Source organism: Argentina silus, assembly GCF_951799395.1.
Source record: "Argentina silus genome assembly, chromosome: 8".
Taxonomy (NCBI): Eukaryota; Metazoa; Chordata; class Actinopteri; order Argentiniformes; family Argentinidae; genus Argentina; species Argentina silus.
The window spans coordinates 24,403,651-24,425,485 of record NC_139662.1 but is presented as its reverse complement, the minus strand read 5'-3'; the positions used below and the strand labels follow the sequence as shown (position 1 = coordinate 24,425,485).

The 21,835-nt window shown below is 45.5% G+C and overlaps 2 protein-coding genes across 2 annotated transcripts; one reads left to right on the top strand and one right to left on the bottom strand.

Moving 5' to 3' along the window:
* Positions 1–327: 327 nt before the first annotated feature.
* Positions 328–5,938, bottom strand: gripap1 (GRIP1 associated protein 1; the record flags this gene model as incomplete). The annotated part of the gene is made up of 7 exons (XM_083674814.1): positions 5,873–5,938; positions 4,232–4,298; positions 3,020–3,081; positions 2,648–2,674; positions 1,942–2,049; positions 1,244–1,406; positions 328–557 (listed from the first exon to the last, which is right to left on the bottom strand). Exons 1-7 carry the CDS (start codon positions 5,912–5,914, stop codon positions 328–330), a joined length of 699 nt encoding a protein of 232 aa, XP_083530940.1. The 5' UTR covers positions 5,915–5,938.
* A 3,190-nt stretch (positions 5,939–9,128) lies between these two features.
* On the top strand, positions 9,129–20,783 carry ptpn18 (protein tyrosine phosphatase non-receptor type 18). Its single transcript, XM_083675555.1, has 16 exons — positions 9,129–9,313; positions 10,627–10,735; positions 10,973–11,049; positions 11,409–11,504; positions 11,595–11,633; positions 11,838–11,906; positions 12,141–12,203; positions 12,413–12,555; positions 13,160–13,226; positions 14,025–14,102; positions 14,359–14,445; positions 15,236–15,303; positions 18,981–19,315; positions 19,926–20,009; positions 20,550–20,710; positions 20,764–20,783. The coding sequence occupies exons 1-15, from the start codon at positions 9,233–9,235 to the stop codon at positions 20,621–20,623; spliced, it is 1,470 nt and encodes a 489-aa protein (XP_083531681.1). The 5' UTR covers positions 9,129–9,232; the 3' UTR covers positions 20,624–20,710; positions 20,764–20,783.
* The last annotated feature ends 1,052 nt before the right edge of the window (positions 20,784–21,835 follow it).

Here is a 21,835-nt window from a genome sequence, read left to right as displayed (position 1 = left end):
TGTAATCTTGTAATTAGCTAACAGATTGACACAAAAACCATACTGCCTCGTGAATCATTCAAAGTCTTAATCCAAACAGAGTCTGAGTCATCTGTGTTGTGATGTGCCAGTTGATGGGAGGCAGAAACATGGTATCTCATTACAGTAAAACACAGCCATCTGAATACAATAATACTGAGCAAAGCAATGTATTGTTGTATAATGAAAGGAGCTTTATAAATGTAATAAATTATTATTATGATTATTATTATTATTATTATTATTATTATTATGACTACTCCTAGACGTCTCATAGTTTCTGTCCAGGGTTGTTGTGTGCTGTGGGTTTCATCTGGACCCCAGGAAGAGCAGCTCACAAACTAAGACACCAAACAGACTTGATGAGTGGATGAGTTGATGCGTCACCTGTTCCAGTCTGAGGCTGGCGTCGGCGATGGCGTCCTCCCGTCCCTTGGTGACATCAGTGGGACTCTGGACCCCATTGGTCCCGGCCGGCCCGTCTGAGGCCCCGCCCCCCCGCGGGCTCCTCCCCTCCCTCTCACAGCGCTCCTGAAGGGCTGGGAGGGAGAACAGAGGTGTCATTAGGCAAGGCAACACACTGAACTCTCTCAGGTCAGAGGTCACGGTCAGAGACATCCATCAGGCTTCTGCTGACAAGCTTGTTTCTGTCGTGGTGTTGATGCTACGCTACCCCTTAACAAATGTTGTCAATACTGGAGATATCAGCTGTAGATGGAGTGGAGATATCAGCTGTAGATGGAGTGGAGATATCAGCTGTAGATGGAGTGGAGATATCAGCTGTAGATGGAGTGGAGATATCAGCTGTAGATGGAGTGGAGATATCAGCTGTAGATGGAGTGGAGATATCAGCTGTAGATGGAGTGGAGATATCAGCCAGGTTCCTGAAGCGTCGCAGCTAAGGTGGTACTTCTTTTCTCTCAGCTAATCAGAGACGATAGTAAACAGATGTTTTGACGGTGGATCCTCTGTGTGACCTTTACTGTTATAAGAGCAGGTCTGGGTCATCAGGGGTCGACTCCTGGCAGGCTCAGGCTGGGGACTGGACACCTGGTGTCATTGATTACATGCCAATCTAACATCACTAATCAATATCAGCACTGGCAGGTAGGAAACGTAACCGAAAGAAGACAATTTTATCAATAAAGAGTTGAGGAGAAAGATGAGTTTCTGATAAGAAACGTCCTTCACATGTTGAAGTTCCTGACACCGACCGAGTTCTCACCTGTCATCTGTTTCTGAAGGGCGGCGTTCTCAGCCTGCAGGCGGAGCAGCTCTCCGTCCACCGGGCAGGAGGGGGAGGAGCTGGAGGAGGAGCCTGGGTCAGGAGCCTTCCCATGCTTCAGGCCTGCATTCTCCTGTTCCAGCTGCTCTATCTGAGTACAGAGCTAAACCACAACCACAATAACATGATGCTATATACCAGAAACATGAAACCACATTGTCTGACAAAACAATAGGCAAAAACAACAGTCAAAACAAGAGGATGATAATAATATAATTATACTATAACTATCAAACCACAGTGCTTAAACCAGACAAGACAAGGGGACACTATGATATCAGTGTAACATAATCATAAAACAGAATCACAAAGGAGGTGCTTTCATTATACATTGGATATCTTGATTTTACAAGAACATTAAGACGAGACAGATGTAGAAACATTGTTCTAGCTGAGGCTCTTATCCAGGGTGAGGAAACACTGCATATCTCAGCCATGGTCAAGTCACTCTCTAGAAGAACAGGTTGGTTTTGTGTTTATTTCCCAGCAGCTGCAGGGCTGGACAGAGGCAACAGAAACACTATATATCATCACTGACATGTGGACTATGGAGGGCAGGAGAGAGAGAGAGAGAGAGGGAGAGAGGGAGAGGGAGAGAGAGAGAGAGAGAGACAGAGAGAGACAGAGAGATCCAGCACCTTGGATAGCTCTTGCATCAGGGTGCTGTTCTGCAGTCTGAAGTCGTCCTCCTGGCTGTGCAGTTTCCCCTGCAGCATCTCATTCTCGCTGAGCAAGAGGTCCACCTCCTGCAGCCAGACACACACCAGAACACATGTCTCCAGACACACACCAGAACACATGTCTCCAGACACACACCAGAACACATGTCGCTACCACAGCAGGCTCCCTGCACTACCACTGGGATGGAAAGCCACCTGTTGGAATGATTCGATCCATTGAACTGAAAAGATTTCTCATTAGCGATGGCGCTAGTGAAATAAGATAACAAGACTAGAGAAAGAATGTGGAAGGCTGAGGTGAGGAAGCAACATAGGATGGGGAATGGCAATCTGACATGTTTCTAGTTCAACACCATCAGAAACACATGCTCAGCTTTTATAGGACTAGTCAGCCGGCTTCCCTTAGAAACATTTACAACTGAATTGTCAATTGAAGGAAGACAAGGTCAAATCACCTGAAAATAAATACTATAAGATGACTTGTTCATCTCTTCCATCTCCAATGTCTCAATATACTTTGGTGAGCCTCAACAGATGTATTTTCCACTTTAGCATGACATCTGAACTAGGAGAGGGAAATATGCATGTTGCACCAGCAGATGGTGCTGTCTGCAACGTAATCAAATATCACCCAGACTCAAAACAAGAGATAAAACATACTCACCTGAGCTTTCTTGCTCTTGTTCAAAGCCTGGAGATGAAAATCAAAAGCTAATTAGAACAGGCTTCAGGTCAGGGTAGCATCACTGTGGTATGAGACAACAGGATATGAATGATGAAGACAACAGATATCCTTGTGTTGTACATCCCTGCCAAAGCAAATGATATTTAAAAACCCAACTCCTCCACCAGGGGGCGCCAATCTCCCTATAAACCCAATCTGTGTAATTCAACAGGAGGTCTAATCTCAGGAGGTCTAATCTCAGGAGGTCTAATTCATACCAGAGCCTGGTGTGAATTAAAAATAAACCACAATCTTCTCCTGACCTTGTTTTCAATCAAATCAAGTTTAGCACGTTCTACATGTCAACAGTACCTTCTGTGCTTTGATGTAATCCTTCTCCAAGGTTACGCTCTTCTGACGAACAGCATTCAGCTCTGAAACAGAAAACATCTCAACACCTCAGACATCAACAGCTGTCCAGCATGACAACACATCAATGACACTGTCTCAGGCCTTCTATCTTTAATATGACTGTATATTAATATATATATATATATACATAGTAATGATACAAAATAAGTGCTGATGGTTGCATACTGGTGGAAAAGCCAGAAGCCTCCATGGCCACGTATCTCCAGGTTGAACCTGACAGCTGCTCATCAGATCAGCACCACCTGTGTTGGACCAATCACCTGACCCAGGACCCACAATCCCTCCCTTTCCACTGTTAAAGGTGTAGAGAACAAAGAACTGACCATGGTACCACAGAACTGACCCTGGTACCACAGAAATGACCAAACTGACCACAGAACTGACACTGGTTCCATAGAACTCACCCTGGAACCACAGAACTCACCCTGGTACCACAGAAATGACCAAACTGACCACAGAACTAACCCTGGTACTGCAGAACTGACCCTGGTACCACAAACTGACCTGGTACCATAGAACTGACCAAACTGACCACATAACTGACACTGGTACCACAGAACTGACCCTGGTACCACAGAACTGACCCTGGTACCATAGAACTGACCATGGAATGAGGAAGCATTCCTCCGATTTCTACCTCCCCCAGCCTCCCCTGGTGTTCTACCTCCCCCAGCCTCCCCTGGTGTTCTACCCACCCCCCAGCCTCCCCTGGTGTTCTACCTTCCCTAGCCTCCCCTGGTGTTCTACCTCCACCAGCCTCCCCTGGTGTTCTACCTCCCCCAGCCTCCCCTGGTGTTCTACCTCCACCAGCCTCCCCTGGTGTTCTACCTCCCCCAGCCTCCCCTGGTGTTCTACCTCCCCCAGCCTCCCCTGGTAAGTACTTAAAACCACATTGTAAGCCATTTCTGGTCTGGCCTGCTTGTTTCAGCCCTGTGGCAAAGCACAACACTTTCCTGTCAGTTTTAGAAGTGGTTTTGGTCATCAGACCCACTTCACTTCTTCACACACACACACACACACACACACACACACACACACACACACACACACACACACACACACACACACACACAGTTGCATGACTATAAATAGGACAGGAGACAAACGGCTCTAAACAGGAGAAGCGGCTCTTCTTGACCGCTGTCTGTTTACCAGCAGTGTGTTTGCGCAGGTCATCAGAGAGTTGGTAGTTCTGCGTTCTCAGCTCCAGCAGCTGAGCCTGGAATAAACAACAACAGGTAGAGATTTTAGATATATATACACACACACACACTCACCGGCCACTTTATTAGGTACACCTGTTGAACTGCTCAGTAAGGCAAATATCTCATCAGCCAATCACATTGCAGCAACTCAATGCATTTAGGCATGTAGACATGGTCAAGACGACCTGCTGAAGTTCAAACCGAGCATCAGAATGGGGAAGAAAGGTGATTTAAGTGACTTTGAACGTGGCATGGTTGTTGGTGCCAGACGGGCTACAACCAAGGTATGCAGAAGACCATCTCTGAACGCACAACACGTCGAACCTTGAAGCAGATGGGCTACAAAAGGGGGTCCAACCCAGTACCTAATAAAGTGGCCGGTGAGTGTGTATGTGTATATATATATATATATATATATATATATATATATATATATATATATATATATATATATATATATCTGTGTGTTATAGTCAAGCACAGTTATATAATATATACTGTGTGTGTATATATATATATATATATATACACATACATACATACATATACACAGTATATATCACTCATAGAAAACCGGTTCTAGCACCGTCGATACAAAAAGGTTTCTTCGGCTTGTCGCTGCAGTAGAAGACTCTGTGGAAAAGAACTGCATCCAAAAAGGGTTCTTCAAAGTGTTCTCCTTATATCAATAACTGTTAATTGTTATATCAATAACTGTTATAATTGTTATATCAATAACCTGGTTTTCTCTAAGAGCTCCAGGAGGGACGGTGGCCCCTCGGCCTGGCAGCTAGGTGTGTTGATGCTGTATAATAAAAGAAGTACTCTATAATACTCTATAATAACAGCTTTGTGATTTCATGTTGACACTGCAAGTTGACGCTTAAAGTATAAATGTAGAGAAACACTCCAACCCCGGGACTTCAGAACCATGGATAATCAACTGGACATCAGCTGCTCGCCTCTGGACCGGGTTGTCTACCCCGTGATCATGACACCAAGTCAGCCTGCCAGTAAATATGGAATCCGCTAGTTGAGGAGCTGAGGAGCGGAGCTAGTTGAGGAGCTAACAGGCATTAGCAGCTACGTGCTTGTTAGGAGGGCGACTCAGTCAACCAACAGAAACTACACAGAAACAGCTGCTGGTCGCAGTGCCTTAGCTTAGCAGTGCGTTAGCTCCAGTCCAAATATCACATCAGAATCAGTCGGAATCTCATTTCAATCATGGATTTGCTGGCTAGTTAGCCATATTAGCTTTAGCATTATCTGTTGCACTGAAGACCCCATTTACCACTTAGCTATCTAGCTAGCAGAGACAGTTGTACAGTTGGTCCATCATCTCTGACGAGGACGGAGGCGACGTCAGCTGTTACTGATCACACTGGCTAACATAGCTTACTGTTAGCTCTCTAGCTAAACACTGTTGGCCTAGGCTAGGGCAGGGCTAACGTTAGCCTGATGTGTAATTGGTTATTCTCCGTTAGGTCGGGTTCGTGCTGGACCAGCCCGGTTCAAGTGCATCGGAGGTTGACAGGTGATGTGACCCGGGGCTGACGGTGCCAGGCCTCCCCCGGACCCGCCGTCCTACCTGCATCCGATGGAACTCCTCTTCAGACAGAGCCTGCGCCATCTTCACCAGCGCTGCGGAACGACTCCGCCTGCTCTCACCGGGCCGGGCGGGGCGGGGCGGGCGGGCGGGCGGCCGGGCGGGGCGGGGCGGGCGGCCGGGCGGGGCGGGCGGGGCGGGCGGGGCAGAGCGGCGGTACGCCGCCTCGGATAAACCTTAGCCTGCTCTACATTTCCTTGAAATCATTCTTGATTTTGGAAATATTAGATTAGATTAGATTAGATTCAACTTTATTGTCATTGTGCAGAGTACAAGTACAGAGACAACGAAATGCAGTTAGCGTCTAACCAGAAGTGCAAAATAGCAGAAAGTGCAATGAACAGTATTTACAGGTAGTGCAATATATGATCAGTAGTAGTGCAGTATAATATAGTATAGTATAAGCAGTATATATAGCAGTGCAGTATAGCAGTATGTGAGTAGCAGTAGCATTATAGCAGAATAAATAGTTACAGTATGAGCAGTGTAGCAGCATATGAGCTGTATAGGTAATGCAGTCTAGCAGTATATATGTATTAACAGTAACATGAGGTAGATGCAGAATAAATATAAATATGGAATGCCGTATAAACAGTATAAACAAGTATTTACAGTATGTGCAGTAGTATTAAAGAAAATATAGGATATGTGCATTATGAACAGTATGAACAGTATGGACAGGTATGTACAGAAGAGCAGTGGTATTGAGTAAGAGAAGGGGAGGGGAGTATAGTGCAATAGTGCAATTGTCCGGGTGGGGGGGGGGGGTGGGGGTTGCGGGGGTAGTAGGTTGTCAGGTAGGTGTAGTGTTCGTGTTCAGCAGGGTGACAGCCGCAGGGAAGAAGCTGCCTCTGAACCTACTGGTTCGGGTGCGGAGAGACCTGTAGCGCCTCCCGGAGGGGAGTGGGGTGAAAAGTCTATGGTTGGGGTGAGAGATGTCCTTGACGATGCTGCGTGCCTTACGCAAGCATCGTTTGCCCTGGACAGCCTCGATGGAGGGGAGCGAGGAACCGGTGATGCGTTGGGCAGTTTTCACCACCCTCTGCAGTGCTTTCCGGTCCGATGCCGAGCAGTTGCCATATGTTGAAATATGTTCAATGGAAAGAACAATACATACATATAGTGTAAATATCTATCTTAGGGGATAACAGCTTTCAGTAGGAGGGCTCTTTTGTCACTGTCGACATGATGCCACAGCCAGGTGATGTTGTCACAGAGGTGGGCCACCTGTCCGCTGGCCGCCGAGGTGGGCCACCTGTCCACCGAGGTGGGCCACCTGTCCACCGAGGTGGGCTACCTGTCCACCGAGGTGGGCTACCTGTCCACCGAGGTGGGCCACCTGTCCACCGAGGTGGGCCACCTGTCCACCGAGGTGGGCCACCTGTCCACCGAGGTGGGCCACCTGTCCACCGAGGTGGGCCACCTGTCCACCGAGGTGGGCCACCTGTCCACCGAGGTGGGCCACCTGTCCACCGAGGTGGGCCACCTGTCCACCGAGGTGGGCCACCTGTCCACCGAGGTGGGCTACCTGTCCACCGAGGTGGGCCACCTGTCCACCGAGGTGGGCCACCTGTCCACCGAGGTGGGCTACCTGTCCACCGAGGTGGGCTACCTGTCCACCGAGGTGGGCCACCTGTCCACCGAGGTGGGCTACCTGTCCACCGAGGTGGGCTACCTGTCCGCTGGCCGCCGAGGTGGGCTACCTGTCCACCGAGGTGGGCCACCTGTCCACCGAGGTGGGCCACCTGTCCACCGAGGTGGGCCACCTGTCCACTGAGGTGGGCTACCTGTCCACCGAGGTGGGCCACCTGTCCACCGAGGTGGGCTACCTGTCCACCGAGGTGGGCCACCTGTCCACCGAGGTGGGCCACCTGTCCGCTGGCCGCCGAGGTGGGCTACCTGTCCACCGGCCGCAGGGGGACAACAGGTGCTGAGTGGCAGTACATGGACTCTAGCACATACTGTACGGTTTTTAAGGTCTAAATAAGATGATTAATTTCAGTAATCAGTAATGTCATCCAAATATTAGTGACATTTTGAAAGACAGGCCTGAATTGTACACTGACTCGGATTGACAGGTGAAATGCAGCGTATGTGAGCCCATATGAAGTTGTTTTCATAAACTCATGGTTGAATAAATAATATCCATAGTCTACCTGAAACACTGCCTGCTTGTTCTAACGCATATGTTTCATAAAGTTAAGGTCAACAACAAATCACAGTGAAATGCTTTGCGTGATTGTGTCATTACTACACCAAGCTGTTATTACTACACCAAGCTGTTATTACTACACCAAGCTGTTATTACTACACCAAGATGTTATTACTACACCAAGGTGTTATTACTACAGGTACTACCTGTTATTACTACAGGTAGTAATAACATACAAAATAATAACTACTACAGGTAGTTATTACTACACCAAGATGTTACTACTACACCAAGGTGTCATCACTCCACCAAGGTGTTATTACTACATCAAAGGGTTAGGGTTAGGGTTAGGGTAAGGGTTGTGTTGGTTGGTTAGGGTTAGGGTTAGGGTTAGGGTTAGGGTTAGGGTTAGGGTTGTGTTGGGTTAGGGTTAGGGTTAGGGTTGTGTTGGTTGATAAGAGAACTCAAGCACTCCCTATGGCCTCTCAGACAGCATGGCTTTCATATCAGTCCTCTGGCCCATGCAGTAAGATACACACAATATAAAAGAGGTTTCAGGCTACACAGACCGCAGGGGAGGCTGGTGGAGGCAGAATGTTGAGAATACATGGAATGGAATTAAGAATGGCAGAGTATCATTTGATACCCTTCCTCATTCTATTCCATGCATTACAATGAGCTCGTCCTCCGATTTCTACCTCCACCAGCCTCCCCTGACTGACACCATGAGCATCTTATTTGCTATTTATCACTTTTGCATAATGATTTGCTTTGTTAATAGCTAATAAGGAGTATGAAAACCCTTTGAACACAAGTTTTAAGAAAATATGAAAACACAACTTGGATAACGGATAATTATCATGAACTGGGCTGAACATAGTCAAATGTAAGATGTTTTAAATTAAAATGATGCAACCAGAGTGTTGATAAAAAAAAAGATGATTCCAGAATGAACAGTTGTTGGAGGTTCGTGTGACGGGTTAAAGTGGAACACGTCATTGATTATGTGAAGTGGAAAAAGTTTCGCCTCTGAGACGCCTAAATTGCGGAAATGGTAAATGTGCTTATATACAGTAGTGACACGGAACTACCGAAGTACACGGAGCCTGTCAACGGCACGGAGCCTGTCACCGGCACGGCAGGCAGAGAGACGGACAACCACGGCGTCCGCGGCGGCCACGATCCCGGCGATGGAGCAGCGTCTCTCCTGGCTGGTCGGCCAGATCCGAACACTGACGGCGGAGGAGGGCAGCCTCGTCTCGGAGTACAGAGTGAGTAGAGATCTCTCTATGAAGACCACCTGTCTCAACCATTCTCTGTCACTTTATAGCGAATGTGTTCCAAAACTCAGTGAACTACCAGTATTAATACTGTAGGATAGGATATGTTGCGCGCACACACCATGATGATATGATATAATATGATATTGAATAACTGTTATTTCAAAGATATATTTCCCATGCCAGTTGTATTATTATTGATTGGCGTTATATCGTTTTTTTGGGTCCAACTGGTCTCCTGAGACATCATGCACACTACTGCACAACGTCATTACTGGGGACCTTCAGATACCTTGTTGGAGGAAACATGTCATGATGAAAAAGTCAAAAGTACTGCAATGTTGTTCCATGTGATTGAACGGTAGTGTGCGTCTAGGCCTACTAAACTCAATTTGTATGACTACTGTTTTAAATCTGCATGTTACATTGGCTCCTTGCTTGAGAGTACATACATGCAATTGAGAAAAGGGCCATTGATTTTAGAAAACAATACATTTTTAAACGTTGCTTTTCCTAATCCTTCAGATCAGTGGCCATCTCAGTGCTTACAAGTCTATACAAGACAGACATTGACTTTGCTCAATCAGTTTTGTTGTGACAGTTGAATGTTGAAATTTACAGAAGTCTTGTTCCTTCAGTCTGAAAGTGATAGTCCATAGGTAGGTTGGTCCTCCTGTGGTTCCTCATTTAGCTTCCAAAGTTCAAAGGTAAGTTACCTATTAACATTAATGCCACAGGGATGTTCCCCTGGTGTGGTATTGGCACTAGGAGTTTACTGTGGCACTCAGATGTCACATTGTAAAGACAGCGATGAATGACACCAGTGTCTCGTCCATCAGCAAACTAACTAGTCAGTGTGTGTGTGTGTGTGTGTGTGTGTGTGTGTGTGTGTGTGTGTGTGTGTGTGTGTGTGTGTACTATATGTCTATTGACTGCTTTTAGACTCTTTCTAAGCAATCAAGCAACTCATGCAAATTGTAAAATGTTGAGTACATTACCGGAAAGTACAGCTGAACCGATGTGTAATATTTGAAGAAGGTGTTATTACATAGCTGACCAACATCTACTGCTTTCACATCAGATGGTGCAGGAATATGCAGTGACATACAGACACTATTGGCTTGAATGTCTTTATTTACAGCATATATGTGATTAACCATGCTACACATTTAGAACAGTCCCTTCAAGCCCCATCCTCTGTCAAGGGATGTTATTTTCTCAGACGTGTGTGAAGGTAGTTGATAAACCACAGTTAATATATGCGTCCTGGTATGCTGTGTTGGTCTGCTGCTGGATGTTTGCAGCACCTGTGTGCCCAGACCTCTGCTGTGACGCAGGACTACGGTCTCACCACAGACGCCGGCCGGCTGAAGGAGAATGTCAAGAAGAATCGCTACAAGGACATCTTACCATGTGAGCAATGTTTGGCTCTTCATGTTGGTGGGAAAAGTGATCTGGGTTTTCAAGTTTTTGAGGAAATGTGTGATTAGTAAGTCATTCTTGTCTACTCTCTTAGAAAAAAAGGACTTCCAAAAAGGTGATATGGCTGTCCCTGTGGAGGAACCCTTTAGAACACTTTTGGGTTCCATGTAGGGTTCTACATGGAACCTAAAAGGGTTCTATGAATGTCATGTTAAATCCTCTTCCCAGATGACCAGACCCGTGTGCCCCTCACCCTGCTGACTCAGGAGCATGACTCTGACTACATCAACGCCAGCTTCATCCAGGTAACCCTCTCATCCTGTCACATGATGCCTGTCTGACCATGGTCACTGCCCTGCCCACAGTAGAGTAGAGGCCAGAGGGGGGAGGCTCTCAGAGGTAGACATCGGAGGACGGGCTCATTGTAATGCATAGAACGGAATGAGGAACGGTATTTGATATGTGTATTTGATACCATTCCTCATTCCATTCCATGCATTACAATGAGCCCGTCCTACGATTCCTACCTCCACCAGCCTCCCCTGATGCCAGTGCAACAGGGTTGAGATGGTAAAACTCACTCCTCTAGTTGAAACACCCCCACCTGCGCCAACCTGACTCAACCTAAAACGGATGATTCTGTAATCCCTGGACTCTCCTGTAGGGGGCAACAGAGACCAGAACATACATCGCCACCCAGGGCCCTCTGAAGCAAACGCTGGTGGATTTGTGGAGAATGATGTGGGAATATGATGTGAAGGTGAAACCTAACAGTGTTATCCCAGGAACTCTGATCCTCAGTGTCTTATTCTACATGTATGATACATTAACTCTACAATCCCTCTTTCAGGTCATACTCATGGCTTGCAGGGAATTTGAAATGGGAAAGGTAATTTAATTCAATAGAATTACTGTAATGGTAACTTGTCAATGATTACACTAAAATAACAGATGATGGGAATGATTGAAATCATGTTTAACTTGTTCAATGAAGTGTCTCTGTAGAAGGAAGTCTAGCCGTGTAGATTATGCAGGTTGGTGAAGCAGACGTTCATCACTTTGTTGTGTTCTTCTTCTGTTGTTTTGGATGTAGAGAAAGTGTGAGTGCTACTGGTCAACACTCTCAGAGACTTCCTCCTTCGGTCTCTTCATCGTCTCAAACGTAAGATGGCAGTATATATGTTTTACAGGAATACTACACACACACACACACACACACACATACAGTGAAGTGTGATATTACGCTATTTCAGGACGTCAGTATTGCCTAACAGAAATATGGTAGTTTGTCAGTTCCTGTGTACCAAGCGGCCTGTTCTGAACGGTTGCATGAAATCACAGTTTGGAGGAAACACTTTCCAACCTTATTGAGTGTTATCATATCATATCTTTGCAGCTTGAAGAATGTTCCCCAACTGAGGAAGTCATTGTTCGGGCGCTGGCAGTGAGGTATCAGAATGTAAGCAGCCAATAGTAAAGAAGGAAGAAGAGACATTCCCTTTGTTTTGATTTCTGTCTGCAACACGAGTGGTGATATTGTTATAACAGAATGTAGTGACTGTTATGGTTTTAGTACGTCTCTCAGTGAGTTCAACATTTCAGGAAATTCAATATGAGAGCCAAAGAAATCCTATTCCAGAGTGTCAGCGAGTGTGCTCTCTGCTCTAGGAGACCAGGACCATCTGCCAGTTCCAGTACACAGCCTGGCCCGACCATGACATCCCCTCTGCTGCCCACGGGATTCTGGGAATGATGGACCTGGCCCGCCAAGCCCAGGGTAGCAGCACAAGCCCTGTCCTCGTCCACTGCAGGTGTGTGGTACCAGTCTCATACTACTGAGCCGGGCCGAGCTGAGCCAGGCTGTACTGGGCTGGCCTGGTTACGCATCCACCATAGCTGCTGAAACACTAGTGGACAGGACAAAAGCACCCAGACAGCCCAGTACCGTACGGGTCGGGTCAGTCCTGTGGCCTGTCAGTTGCTGTAAGGGATTCTAAGCGTCTGCTAAATGACTCAAATAAAACAAATAAAAAATGTTGTAAATGTAAAGCCCCTCTGTTTCACAGCCTCACCCTCAAATGCCAATCTGTGAAGAACTCAACTGCCCGACCCAGACAGACAGATTATCCATATGGACATTAAAATTCATCAACTCATATAATTCACTGTTGTTTATGGCGAGGCCACATGTCCTCCTAGAGCCGCCTGTATGTTAATGATGTGGGTGAGACATGTTCAATATTCACATCCTGCTGCTCATATCTACTGTCACCGCCTGCCACACGTCTGTCCATGAGGGCTGGAGTATGTGGAGATCATCTCCCAGTGTTGTTCAGAGGTGGTTGGAGGGTTAGGGTTAGGGTTAGGGTTAGGGTTAGGGGTACAGAGCCTTTACTTGTGTTGTTGTGTTTCCAGTGCAGGCTGTGGAAGGACAGGTGTGATATGTGCCCTGGATTACGTCCACGACCTCCTTGTGACAAAGGTACTACTTCTGTTTAGAGCAGGGGAGGTTGGTGGAGGCCAAGGGAGGCTGGTGGAGGCCAGGGGAGGCTGGTGGAGGCTAGGGGAGGCTGGTGGAGGTGGAAATTGGAGGACGGGCTCATTGTGATTCAGGAAATGGAATGAGGAATGATATCAAACGTCACACATGTTTGATGCCGTTCCTCGTTCCATTTAATGTATAACAATGAGCCCGTCCTCCGATTTCTACCTCCACCAGCCTCCCCTGCTTTAGAGAATTGTTCAAACAAGACATTTGTAGACCACACAAACCATAATACACAGGACATCTGGGCAGTTCTTTTGTGACATGACCAGCCCACCCACTGACCAGCTGACATGTGTAGACCACACCCAGAGACCAGCTGACATGTGTAGACCACACCCACAGACCAGCTGACATGTGTAGGCCACACCCACAGACCAGCTGACATGTGTAGACCACACCCACAGACCAGCTGACATGTGTAGACCACACCCAGAGACCAGCTGACATGTGTAGGCCACACCCACAGACCAGCTGACATGTGTAGACCACACCCACAGACCAGCTCACATGTGTAGACCACACCCACAGACCAGCTGACATGTGTAGGCCACACCCACAGACCAGCTGACATGTGTAGACCCTACCCAGAGACCAGCTGACATGTGTAGACCACACCCACAGACCAGCTGACATGTGTAGACCACACCCACAGACCAGCTGACATGTGTAGACCACACCCACAGACCAGCTGACATCCAATAACATGCATTCATTCCGATATTTCCACACCAGCAAATCAGCAAGGATTTCAGCATCATGAAGATAGTTTTGGAACTCAGGAGACAGAGGCCATCATCTGTACAGACTAAGGTTGTATGAAATGATTCCCATCCCAGTGTGGGGCGGACTCAGGCACAGACTAACCCTAATCTCAATCACACTTTCAATCGAAAATCTCCATTGAAGAGTTTTTTTTTATCTAGGATGAGGTTTAATCTGTGTGTGAGAAACCGGCCCTATGAGTACAGAACCAGAGGACTAAATCAGGTCTTAAACATTCTTTTGTCTTGTAGAAATGTTGACATTAATAATCCCTCCTCCCCCCTCCTCTGCCCTCCCCCCTCAGGAGCAGTACCAGTTTGTGTTCTCCGCCGTGGCCCACATGTTTGAGAAAGCTCTCCTGTCACCTGTGACCTCTGATCCGCACCCCAAGGTGGGATGCACCCCGGACCTCCACAGCTGCTCCCCTAGACACTACTCAGGGGAGGCTGGTGGAGGTAGAAATCGGAGGACGGGCTCATTGTAATGCATGGAATGGAATGAGGAATGGTATCACACAGTTTGATACGTTCCCTATTCCGTTTCATGCATTACAATGAGCCCGTCCTCCGATTTCTACCTCCCCTGGCCTCCACCAGTCTTGAATGTATCTTGTTTTTGTAATGGCTCTCTCCCACCTCCAGAGGTCAGCCTTTATCAACATTCACACACACACACACACACACACACACACACACACACACACACACACACACACACACACACACAGTCTTTTGTTTAATCTCCAACCTTCAGCAATTCCAGGCCCTGTACAGCATGAGTCTATTAACCCCCCCCCCCCCTCCCCAGACCCCCCCCTCCCCAGACACCCCCCCCTCCCCAGATCTCCCCCCTCCCCAGACCCCCCCCCCCCTCCCCCGGAGGTGCTGGTGCCACCATGCGTCTGATCTCTCATATTTCACTTCCTCCTGAGATCCTCAGTCTGATAAGAGGACGCACTTCAGCAGGAAACATTCAGGCTGCTTCCTCTATGCAAATGACTCAGAGAGGGCTTGAATGTTCACTACTTATGAGACAGAGCAGTCAGTAGAGACACCTTCCACCCCTCCACCCCTCCTCCCCTCCACCCCTCCACCCCACCTCCCCTCCACCCTCCTCCCCTCCACCCCTCCTCCCCTCCACCCTGCCCTGCTGTAACTCACACTCTGGTTTCCTCTTTTTAGAAAAGCTTGTCTTCCTACGATGATGTTCAGTCTCTGAAGGTTCAACGCTCCTTGGACCGCTCTGCCAGGTAGGCTGCCTGTCCCTCCGTCTTGTGGATGATGAGGTGATTGTGGCTACGCTCTGTTATGACAACGGTTGGGACATTGTTCAGTAATCTGAAAGTCGGATGTAGAAGATATTCGGCCACCCTTTAGCTGGTGTTGAGAGAGGTACATTTTGACGCCTTTATCCAAAGGGTTAGGGTTAGGGTTCTAACCCTAACCCTTTATCCAAAGCGACTTACAACATAACAAATAACCACTTCCTCTTTTGTAGAAATGAGTCCACATTCTGTTTCAGTTCTGCAGTACGACCCAGGCTAATGTGTGAAGCTGAGAATACTTTACATGCTATGTTTTTAAGTATACACCTTTATCAATACCATAGTTCATAATTGCTTGGTGTAGTATTATATAAGTTCATTAGAGTAGAATAGGCACCCAATCTCACAGTTAAATGGGCACTTCCTCTTGATATTGTTTATCTCCAGCACCGTACCCATGTCTACTGGTAAAACTGGTAAAACTTTCTCTACGTTCTGTAGTGAAAAAGATAGAAAGAAAAGGAAATGATACCCTATTTCAGACATTTATCAGACGCCTTTATCCAAATCAACAACAAGTACATTTGTCTGAGTAAGTCAAATCAATGCTAGCACCAGGGGCCATTGGCAGTCACAATGCTAGAAGAAAGAAGAATTACTTTTTTTTAAATTATTATTATTTACAGTAGAGAAACTTGTACAGGGGGGTAGTGGGGGTGAAGAGGTCTTTAGGGTTAGGGTTAGGGTTAGTACAGGGGGATAGTGGGGATGAAGAGGTCTTTAGGGTTAGGGTTAGGGTTAGTACAGGGGGATAGTGTGGATGAAGAGGTCTTTAGGAGGGACAGTTAAGATGTAGACTGAAGAGACAGGTCTTTGACATCCTATGATGTCATCCGGTCTATTTTGCTTTTATAAATTCTTATTTTCAAAGACTTTCCTATCATGGGGAGTGTGTCTGTGACACTGTACTGTGATTGGTCCATGAAAACTGACCAAAAGCTCATACTGCCTAAAACGATGTAACACCTACAAAGCATACTACATACTAAATATACTACATACTACATACTAACATACTACATACTACATACTAACTATACTACATACTACATACTAACATACTACATACTAACTATACTACATACTACATACTAACATACTACATACTACATACTACATACTAACTATACTACATACTAACATAACACATACTAACCATACTACATACTAACATATTACATACTAACTATACTACATGCTAACTATACTACATACTACATACTAACATAACACATACTACATACTAACTATACTACATACTACATACTAATGATACTTCATACTAACTATACTTCATACTAACCACACTACATACTAACCACACTACATACTAACCATACTACATACTAATGATACTACATACTAACTGTACTACATACTAACCGTACTACATACTAACCATACTACATACTACATACTAACTATACTAACATACTGTATACTAAGCATACTACATACTAACCATACTACATACTAACCATACTACATACTAACTATACTACATACTACATACTAACTATACTAACATACTATATACTAAGCATACTACATACTAACCATACTACACACTAACTATACTACATACTACATACTAACCATACTAACATACTATATACTAACCATACTACATACTAACCATACTACATACTAACTATACTACATACTAACTATACTAACATACTATATACTAAGCATACTACATACTAACCATACTACATACTAACCATACTACATACTAACTATACTACATACTAACCATACTACATACTACATACTAACTATACTACATACTAACTATACTAACATACTGTATACTAAGCATACTACATACTAACCATACTACATACTAACCATACTACATACTAACTATACTACATACTACATACTAACTATACTAACATACTATATACTAAGCATACTACATACTAACCATACTACACACTAACTATACTACATACTAACCATACTAACATACTATATACTAACCATAATACATACTAACCATACTACATACTAACTATACTACATACTACATACTAACTATACTAACATACTATATACTAAGCATACTACATACTAACCATACTACATACTAACCATACTACATACTAACTATACTACATACTAACCATACTACATACTACATACTAACCATACTGCATACTAACCATACTACATACTACATACTAACTATACTGCATACTACATACTAACTATACTAACATACTATATACTAAGCATACTACATACTAACCATACTACATACTAACCATACTACATACTAACTATACTACATACTAACCATACTACATACTAACCATACTACATACTAACCATACTACATACTAACTATACTACATACTAACCATACTACATACTACATACTAACCATACTAGATACTAACATACTACATACTAACCATACTACATACTAACCATACTAGATACTAACATACTACATACTAACCGTACTACATACTAACCATACTACTTACTGTAGAGTAGTTACCCAGAGATCAGTCAGGACACTTAGGTGGGTTTAATATTGGTTAAATGGTTGGATGGTAGATTAGGTTTGGTGTAAATGGATGGCTCCACTCTGTACAGTTAGTTTAACAACATCAAATACAATTATATTCGGCAGGGAGCCCAGAACTTCTCAAACCCCCCCGTAGGTGGATTAAATACAGAGCAACCGTGCGGGTGGAGGCTGGGGCGGTGGGTGGAGGTTGGGGTGGAGGCTGGGGCGGTGGGTGGAGGCTGGGGAGGTGGGTGGGGCAGTGGGTGGAGGCTGGGGCGGTGGATAGAGGCTGGGGTGGAGGCTGTTACTGTTTAACCTTGGTGGAGTGTTACTGTTTAATCCTGGTTAGTTACTGTTTAACCCTGGTTAGTTACTGTTTAACCCTGGTTAGTTACTGTTTAACCCTGGGTAGTTACTGTTTAACCCTGGTTAGTTAATGTTTAACCCTGGTTAGTTACTGTTTAACCGTGGTTAGTTACTGTTTAACCCTGGTTAGTTAATGTTTAACCCTGGTTAGTTACTGTTTAACCCTGGTTAGTTACTGTTTAACCCTGGTTAGTTAATGTTTAACCCTGGTTAGTTACTGTTTAACCCTGGTTAGTTACTGTTTAACCCTGGTTAGTTAATGTTTAACCCTGGTTAGTTACTGTTTAACCATGGTTAGTTACTGTTTAACCCTGGTTAGTTACTGTTTAACCCTGGTTAGTTACTGTTTAACCCTGGTTAGTTACTGTTTAACCGTGGTGGAGTGTTAGCTCTTAAGCCCTGTCCCTGAACATGTGATGGATGTTTTGCGTACGTGAGATCAGCTGTCTGTAAAGTGTCCTGCCTGAACTAACGTAAACATCATAGTGATCTGGTGTGCTTGTTCTAGAATAGACGCTGTTCTTCCATTGGTCCGTCCTCTCTCTCTGTCTGGAGCTACATTGGGTTAGGGTTAGGGTTAGGGTTAGGGTTAACCCTACATTGACATCAGTCTCCTCTCACCTCAGATCCAATAAAAAAGAATCATATGTACAAATAATTGTTCATGTTAATTTTGGACACTTTAAATAAAGTTGGATTTTAATGTGATCGTCAGTGGAACCCCCAGCCTGCCGCCCAGCGCTCCTGATCCTCGCCAGCCGAAGATGGACGACACATACGCCGTGGTTAACAAGACCAAGCAGCTCCTGCCTCCCCCCTCCGCCCCCTCCACCCCCTCCACCCCCCCAGCCGCCCTCCATCACTATGACAACGAAGAGCTGGGGACCCTCAAATGCCCAGCTGCCTCCCTCTACAGCACCGTGAAGCCACGGAAACGGTGTCCAGGCAACCCACCCACGCCCATCTATGACACAGCTGGACCGGCCAATCACAGGCTAGCTGAGGCCTCGGCAGAGGCGGAGCAGAGTGGCTATGAGTTTGTCACCCCAGGTGAGAGCGTTTCTCCCTGGCGCCCCCTGGCGTCCCCTGGCGAACCTTCATCAGACGTTGAGGTCACTGTATGTGCTTTGTCTGTCATCAGTGTCTTGCATAGAATATCCTTTCTTTCAAAAGAACATTTCAATGTTGACATAGTAACCGTAGTCCAGGATGGTGATGCACGCATGACACTGTGTGAGGGCGTGTCAGTGAGGGCGTGTCAGTGAGGGCGTGTCAGTGAGGGCGTGTCAGTGAGGGCGTGTCAGTGAGGGCGCTGTGAGGGTGTGTCAGTGAGGGCATGTCAGTGAGGGCATGTCAGTGAGGGCGTGTCAGTGAGGGCGCTGTGAGGGCGTCAGTGAGGGCGTGTCAGTGAGGGCACATGTTGAGTAATCCATTGACGCTGAAAGGAAGTGTGACATTCACTTGACCTGAATATGCAACACTCAAATGTTCATTCAGTTTGTTTGGGCCTAAAGTAACATTGAGTCTCTAATTTAATATTACAAGACCCATATCTATCTTTTATAATATTATTAATATGTATAATATTTATTAAAAAAAATTTTTTAATTAATTAAATTAATTAATACAGATTCTTATATTTGAATATTTATTTCCTCAGCAGATGATCATTCTTCAACAGAAGATGATTATGAGTATGTCTCCAACCCCATCAAAGCGACAGGCAGCAGTCCTGGAGGCATGGGTGAATATCTGCTCTTTATCAGAGATTGATACAGTCCATCCAACACCTTCCAGCTATCCCATCCAACACCTTCCAGCTATCCCATCCAACACCTTCCAGCTATCCCATCCAACACCTTCCAGCTATCCCATCCAACACCTTCCAGCTATCCCATCCAACACCTTCCAGCTATCCCATCCAACACCTTCCAGCTATCCCATGATACTATGACTGTGTTCATAAGGCTTTATTACACTTCATAAGAGGGCGCTTCAACTAAAGGGTCATACTTTTCTCCCATGTTTTCATGATGTCACACACTAGTGAAGTGAAATCATTCGATTCCGAATGTCAAAACAAGGCTCTGGTTCTGTTAACCGCACTCACAGGTGTCTTTACCTCAACATTCTACAGCGCCAAGGGTGACATTATTCACCAAAAATACATAAATTATGATGCTTCATGTTATAGCCAATCAAAGTGTTGTTGCTAGGTAAATACCACATCAAACACTGTAGGTGGTGAGAGTTGAAACTGACTCCCGCCTCTCTGGTTCTTCAGGGTTCAACTGTCGCATCAGGAAACCCCAAGGTCCACGGGACCCTCCAGCAGAGTGGACCCGTCTGGAGAGATGATACCGCCGGGCTTCACCAGAACGTCACATGGTTAGAGAGGCTGGCGCTGCTGGGGGGGCTGGTGGAGGGAGACAGGTTAGGGTTAGGGTTAGGGTTAGGGTTAGGGTTAGGGTTAAGGTTAGGGTTAGGGTTAGGGTTAGGGTTAGGGTTAAGGTTAGGGTTAGGGTTAGGGTTAGGGTTAGGGTTAAGGTTAGGGTTAGGGTTAAGGTTAGGGTTAGGGTTAAGGTTAGGGTTAGGGTTAGGGTTAAGGTTAGGGTTAGGGTTAAGGTTAGGGTTAGGGTTAGGGTTAAGGTTAGGGTTAGGGTTAAGGTTAGGGTTAGGGTTAAGGTTAGGGTTAGGGTTAGGGTTAAGGTTAGGGTTAGGGTTAAGGTTAGGGTTAGGGTTAGGGTTAAGGTTAGGGTTACGGTTAGGGTTAGGGTTATGCCACTGTTATACTACCGTTACCGCTGCCATTTCTTCAAAAATCGGGGTTAGGGTTAGGGTTAAGGTTAGGGTTAGGGTTAGGGTTAAGGTTAGGGTTAGGGTTAGGGTTAAGGTTAGGGTTAGGATTAAGGTTAGGGTTAAGGTTAGGGTTAGGGTTAAGGTTAGGGTTAGGGTTAGGGTTAAGGTTAGGGTTAGGGTTAAGGTTAGGGTTAAGGTTAGGGTTAGGGTTAGGGTTAGGGTTAAGGTTAGGGTTAGGGTTAGGGTTATGCCACTGTTATACTACCGTTACCGCTGCCATTTCTTCAAAAATCGGTTGGGATTTTTCTTTTCAGGTAGAATGATTATTTATTACTTTAATGTTTAACTCATTATAATCATTACACTCATTGTAAGTAATGTTTTGCATGAAAAAAACAGAATTTTTTGAAAGCACCATTGAAATAAATCTTATTTTATTCTGATATTGAACTGTACACCCTTGAAAACACACTACATTCTCAAAATATCACAAGAAAACAATCTTTCTGAGTCTAGAACCTTCTGTACTGGAAGTCTTGCTTTGAAGACTGACCTTTGACATCCGGTGGCGTTGCTGCGATTGGGTTTCAGTCACGGAAATCAACGGAAACGCAACTTCATACTCTGACACCAACATCTGTGTATCAGGGGAGGTTAGTAGAGGTAGAAATTGGAGGAGGAGTTCATTTGATACCATTGCTCATTCCATTCCATGCATTACAATGAGCCCATCCTCCGATTTCTACCTCCACCAGCCTCTCCTGGTGTTCT

Excerpts from the sequence above, each read along its gene's own strand:
- ptpn18 (XM_083675555.1), top strand. The coding sequence starts at position 9,233 with ATGGAGCAGCGTCTCTCCTGGCTGGTCGGCCAGATCCGAACACTGACG. Across the intron at positions 11,634-11,837 it reads GGGAATTTGAAATGGGAAAG|AGAAAGTGTGAGTGCTACTG; the intron begins GTAATTTAATTC and ends TTTTGGATGTAG. Across the intron at positions 12,556-13,159 it reads CCTGTCCTCGTCCACTGCAG|TGCAGGCTGTGGAAGGACAG; the intron begins GTGTGTGGTACC and ends TTGTGTTTCCAG.